General features: G+C 43.6%; 1 protein-coding gene across 1 annotated transcript in view; it reads left to right on the top strand.

Annotated features, from left to right (window-relative positions):
* The first annotated feature begins 240 nt into the window (after positions 1–240).
* Positions 241–6000, top strand: part of TEX45 (testis expressed 45) — a 13462-nt gene continuing 7702 nt past the window's right edge. Inside the window, exons 1-4 of the mRNA XM_051972541.1 lie at positions 241–330; positions 3411–4025; positions 5033–5136; positions 5232–5332. Coding sequence (XP_051828501.1) covers positions 3479–4025; positions 5033–5136; positions 5232–5332 — 752 coding nt within the window. The 5' untranslated portion in view covers positions 241–330; positions 3411–3478. The remainder of the gene's footprint in view (positions 331–3410; positions 4026–5032; positions 5137–5231; positions 5333–6000) is intronic.

The following is a 6000-nucleotide window of genomic DNA, read 5'->3' as shown; positions in this document are numbered from 1 at the left end:
GGTTCTTTTCCCTTTTTAATGATCTCCTTGGGATACAGACCCAATAGAGATCAAAGGATATGCACAATTTGATAGCCCTTTGGGCATAGTTCCAAATTGCTCTCTAGGATGGTTATATCAGTTCACAATTCCACCAATAATGTAGTAGTGTTCCTGGGTTCCCTCATGGTGCAATTGAGGGTTGCCAAGGATCCATTGTGATATGGTGGAGTCTGGTAGAGGAAGAGGGAGGTGGCAGGGTGGGTAGTAGATGGGAGGGGGTCACAAATGTGTTGGTGGGATCCTGGAGCCTGTTATCCTCCAGGCTCTGAAACCGTGTTGGAAGGAGAAGTGAGTGGTTGGCCTTTGGAAAGGGAGGAGGTTTCCAGGGACGGGGCTCAGGACAGGGTCTCAGGCCCAGCAAGACTGGACTTAAAACCTTCTTTGTAAAATGAAACTAGAATAATCTTGGACAGAGTTGTTAAACAAGCCCTCTGGACTGTAAGAGTACAGATCCAGGTTAAAATGTAATTGGGAAATGTATAATTAAAAAAATCAATAAAATATAATACAACATAGATAATGTTAACTTGTGATTTTCTAAGTCAGAATGTGACCTGCCGAGATCTGTTTCTCTTTGAGCTGGACACCACTGGTCTAAGAGACCTAAAGTTCTGGCTTTCTGAAATTCTAAACCACAAAATTCCTGACCCCACCAAGGTCACAGAATTTCTGAGCTAAAAGGCAAGCTGTTTCTTCCCACACCCAAACAAAAAACTGCTCAGCCATATGCCAGATAAGAGGCAGGTCAGTCTTTAAGGGAAGACCTTGGGGGAAGACGAATACACATCCTTCTGGCATTGCCTAATCAACTTCTCCAGTAGATAGCTTCAATTCTTAGGACTTCAGGCCTAAATTCCATTTACTTTGCTCCCAGTTTATTCCTAAGGGATCCAACAGAATTAGCCTAATTTCTCTTCCTTGAAATTCTTGAGACAGCTATCAGGTTCTCTTTTTATCTTCTCTTTCCCAACCTAAGCATCCCTAGTTCCTTCAGTCTTCTATTGTGTGGACTCTCCACTATTTTGGTTTCTGCCCCTTCCCACTCTCACTTGCCTATATCTTTGCCAGACATTAGGAAATGTCTTTCTAAAATGTGATTCCCACATCTGAATGTATCCCATCTCTTCCCAACTCTTTGGCCCTCTTTCTTAATGCAGTCTTAGTAAAATTGCATTTAGGAGAGCCAGAGGCTACATAGGGTTAGGATACAGAAGGCCTCTTGCTTTATTTACATTCCCTCTGGAGGGGATAGAGACCTTTAAATGGTCAAGTAGGCCACCAGGGAGATAGAACTATTCTAGAATCAAGTCTTAGGAAGGACATTAACAATGTGGAATGTCTCAAAGAAGCGAGATCAGCAAAACTAGAAGTAGAATATGTGGTGCCCAAGGCAAGTAATTTGTCCTCAAATTGATTTTGTAATTCATGATGTAAAAAAAGAATACATATTGGGATTCTACCTGTGATTTCCTTCCTACAGGAAACTCCCAGAGAAGGAATTTCTCTCTATTAAGCAGGCTGCTTTCTTGAAATTTAGTCTTAGAGATATTTCCTAGGTCCTTAACTCGGGATGGGTCTCACAGGCTGTGTGTGGGCAGAGCCCACAGCATCCAGCTCTTCCTACTACATGTCATGATGCCTCTAATAAACAATATCCAAAATGGTTAAGACCAATTAAATTGACTAAATGGTGGGAGGGAGTTACTATCTAGAGGTACACAGATGAGTTGTTAAGCTCCAGGTAGGGACCAAATTTCCCTATATTATTCCTAAATGGAATAGGTTTCCTTTGGAGGAGTTAAATGTTCCATCACAGGAAGTTTTCAATCAATAATCAATCAACAAGTATTGAGGTTCTATTATATGACAGGCCCTGTAACAGGTTCTGGGGAAGGCAGGCAAAGAACGAAACAATACTTACAAAGATCTTATTGTCTAATGGAAAACACAATATATATACATATACATATATATATGCAGCATAAACATAAAGCTAACACATGCAAATGTATACAGAGTAGTTCATTATAAAGTAGTGTGAGGAGGAAGACACTAGCAGATGGGGAAGGAGAGGGGGGATTTGGAAGCGGCTTCCTGCAAAAAGTGGTGCTTGAAGCCTTGTATTAAAGGAAGAAATAGCAGCTGGATGCCCTTTTGTCAAGAATAAGGTAGAGGGGATTCCTGGTCAGGGTAACTCTACTTGACCTTTGACATTCCATCCAGACTCTATCATGATTCTTTTGCTGGGCTTGAAGTAAAGGTCTCTATCCTTTGGCTAATTACTTCATACAACTTCATACAGTGACTAATTACTGACTCCTGGGTTGTTGTTGTTTAGATCCCATTTGTGGGGTTCTTGGCAAAGATACTGGAGTGGTATGTCATTTCCTTCTTCAGCTCATTTTACACATGAAGAAACTGAGTCACTGAGACTACCTGATTTGCTTGGCTAGTAAGTGCCTGAGGCTAGATTTGAACTCAGGAAGATGAGTCTTCTTGACCCTATTCCTGGAGCTCTATCCACTGCAGTTATCTAGTTGCTCCATTAACTCTTGCATTTTAGCTCTGTTCAAATAAATTCAACAAACAATTATTCAAAACAAATTAAAGTTCATTAGCCCCAAATTGCCAGACTCTACAGGACTTTCCCACTCCTCTAGGGTGTGGATAGAGAATACTTTAGGATTTTAGTGTCCTAAGTCCCTTCAGACTTCACCAGTCCCAAAAGCCTATTTGTCAATACTGCTTGATTCAAGCTTCCTCCCTCCTCTCTTCCCTCTCTTCCCTCTCCCCCTCTCCCCCAGTCCCAACCACAAGATAGGATAGCAGAGAAATGGGGCTGACTTGACCTGGATTCTGAATCATTCAAGGCCTTCCCCCCTCAGCCCTTACCCAGAATTTGATGCTTCTGTATTGCCTTTATGTCATATTGGGTATTATAGTTACCAGTTGGTACCATTTTCCCCACTAAACTGTAAGTTTTTTGAGGACAGGGACAAAGCCTTATCTAGACTTTGTATTTCCCCCAGAACTCTTTGCACCAGTAGCCTTTAGTGAATATCAACAAGTATTTCTCATGGGTCAGCTATGTGCCAAGTTCTGGCCTAAGAGCTGAGCACTCAAACCTGAGTAGAAAGAAAGATTGTCTGATCTTAAAGAACTTAACTTTTAATGAGGAAAACATAAAAGAAAGCTGAAAAGGGTGAGAAATAGTTGGAAAATACTGGCAAGTAGTAAGAGCTGTGTAAATACTGTTCCTCCTCTTTTACAAAAGTGTCCTTTAATAAATGTGTGTTCAATGAATGAGTGACTAAATAAATAAGAGAAATCCAACACTGCTAACCATTATCCTCTCCTTCCATTGGCAGGACAGTTGTATATAGCCCTTGAAATCTGACCTGAGCCCAAATTTTTTTCCTGATTCTGTGAGACCAGGATGGCTGAGAGCCCCCCCCATCTCCTCCCTGCTCCTCTCCCCAGAGATGAATTCCTCAAGTCCTCCCACTTCAAAATTGGGGCAGACACCCGCCTGCAGGAGGGTTGTATGGAGACGACTTTTAGGAGTTTGTTCCCTCCCCACTGGGGCTTCCATGCAGCTGCTCCCTTCTTGCCAAAGTCTAGCAAGAGGCTCTTACATCAGGACTTGGAAAACATCGATGAGTTTGGCAATAGGATGCATGTAAACTTTCCTGTTCATGACATAAACATCACACCATCAAACATCAACCAGATGAGCCTAACCAGCAGCCTGAAGATGCACGGGGACCCCCGAATCAACGTCTTCAAGACCATTTTCCAAAAGGAATACACCGCTCCAGAAGCTGAGACCTACATTTGTCACAAGGAATCCCGCAAGCTGTTTGATAAAGACAGCTTCCCCACTGGAGACAGGGACAAGTTGGGCATCCCTCTGTCTCACAATCGCGAGGTCTTCGTGGCCAAGCACTTGATCCCCCAACCCCGAGTTCCTTCCCTACACTTCGGTGAGGGGGGGGTCACCTTAATTCTGCCCTAGCTCTAAGCCCTGGACCCTAGCCCTATTCATGGCCCGTCCTTACATGGATTTTAGTTACCACTTTGCCCTTATTGGGCCCCTAGTCTCAGTTTCTCACCTTCCTATCCACCTTGTTCCACTTGGCCTCCTCCCTAGATCCCAGGAAGATCAGGAGGAGGCAATAGGTAGTAAAGCTGAAGGACTTTCCTCTCCCTGGAGATCCCACCACATATGACTTCCTAAACCTTTTTCTCAGTTATCAGTTCAGGAGATGAGGATTCAGCCTTCACCAGAACCTAAGCTGGGCAGATTCACTTTAGTTCTGCTCCCTACGACCTGTCCTGACCTCCCCTCCTTTAGTGGAAAAAGACTGGGTCCGGGAGTCAGGAAAATTTTGTCCCACTCTGTCACTGTCTTGTTCAGTGAATTTGGGTGAGTCCTTATCCTTCTCAATGTTGCAATGTCCCTTCTGCAAAAATGAAGCTAATAATCCCCATCCTCCTTTGCTCTCAGTTTTGCTGTGATCATGGAAGAAGACAGATGATGTCTCTGTATGTCTTTATCCCTGGCCATATTCTCTCCATCTTCCTCTTTTCTCTTTATCCTGGACCTTCTGTTTCTATTTCTGGCTCTTGGTCATTCTTTCTCTCTCCTTCCTTCTTTATACCCTTTTTCTTATACTTCTCTTTCTTACTTATACTTCTCTAACTACCTCTCTCCCTCCTGCATTTGTCTCTTCTTCTGTTTTTTTCTTCCTCTCTTTCTTCTGCTCTGTCTCTGTCTTTGTGTCTCCCTTGATTTCTATTTTTTTCCTTTTTCTTTGCTTCTTTTCTCTTGCTTTCTATTCTCTCTGCCCTGCCTTCTTGCTTTGATCTTCTCTCTTTCTGATTCGGGATCTCCATCTCTCACTCTGACCTCATCTTTTTCCTGATTCTCTGATCCCTCCTGCCTCTGTCTCTCTTCTTCCCCATCTCCTTTCCCCTGTATTGTTACTAGGAGGAACCTCCCCTCTGAAGTGGATTACGGAATCTCATCCAGAAAGCTCCTATCAAAAGGAATTCCAAGGGAGATCTTCTTCCCCGGCCCACATGTGTGAGGAGGTAAACCTTGGTCTCATCAAGGACAGTGATGAGAAGTAAATAGTACGTTCTCTCAGGCCTCATCACTCCCACTGACTGGTCCCTTCTGTCTGCAGCTGAAGTCCATCCTGCAGTTAGGAGACCGCAGAATTGGCTTCCAGGGAATCCAATCAGAGCAGAAGAAGTCCTATCCTCTTCAGGACCTGCCCCACTACAGGTATGGCCAAGATCCTGTTGGGAGGTGGCCCCAAATTCAGGGATGAAACTTACCAGGTAATTTGGCAATCTAGTCTCAGACTTCTGTTATAGGCCCCATTTACAGAAACAGCATAGCATGATTATGTCTAGGAGTACGGCCCTACATCAGTCCTGAGAAAATCCATGACTTTAGACAGGGAAGAGTCTCTGGTATCCCTTGCTGATAACCAGTGAAACTGTCCCCCAAGTATGCTCTTACAAAGCTGCTGGCCCTTTGTGCCCCAAGCCAGTGCCTAATTCCACCATTATAAACTTGTGCTAGAAGGGATCCCAGAGCTGCAGAGATATGACCATCTCTTCCTCAAACATACAAATATTTGGCAGAGACCTCAAATCCACTTTTCTTTGCTAGTTTTCCTCCCTTTCTCCCAAGCATCATTCTTCCTTTCTCTCCTCCCTTTCTGAATTTTTCTTCTTTTTCTTCCTTTTCTTTTTCCCTTCCCTCCTCTCCTATTTATTCTTTTCCCCCAATACTTTGTCTCTTCTACCTCTTCTCTTTCTTTCCTCTTCCCTTCCCCTTCCTCTGCTCCTTCCCTTTCCCCTCTTTCTTCTTTCTCCCCTTCCCACTCCTCTCTTGTACTTTCCTCCCTTTCTTTCAATTCGTTTGTCCTCCTTCTCTTTCTTTTT

This window comes from Antechinus flavipes, chromosome 1 (assembly GCF_016432865.1).
Source record: "Antechinus flavipes isolate AdamAnt ecotype Samford, QLD, Australia chromosome 1, AdamAnt_v2, whole genome shotgun sequence".
Lineage (NCBI taxonomy): Eukaryota > Metazoa > Chordata > Mammalia > Dasyuromorphia > Dasyuridae > Antechinus > Antechinus flavipes.
This window is presented reverse-complemented; position numbering and strand designations above follow the sequence as displayed.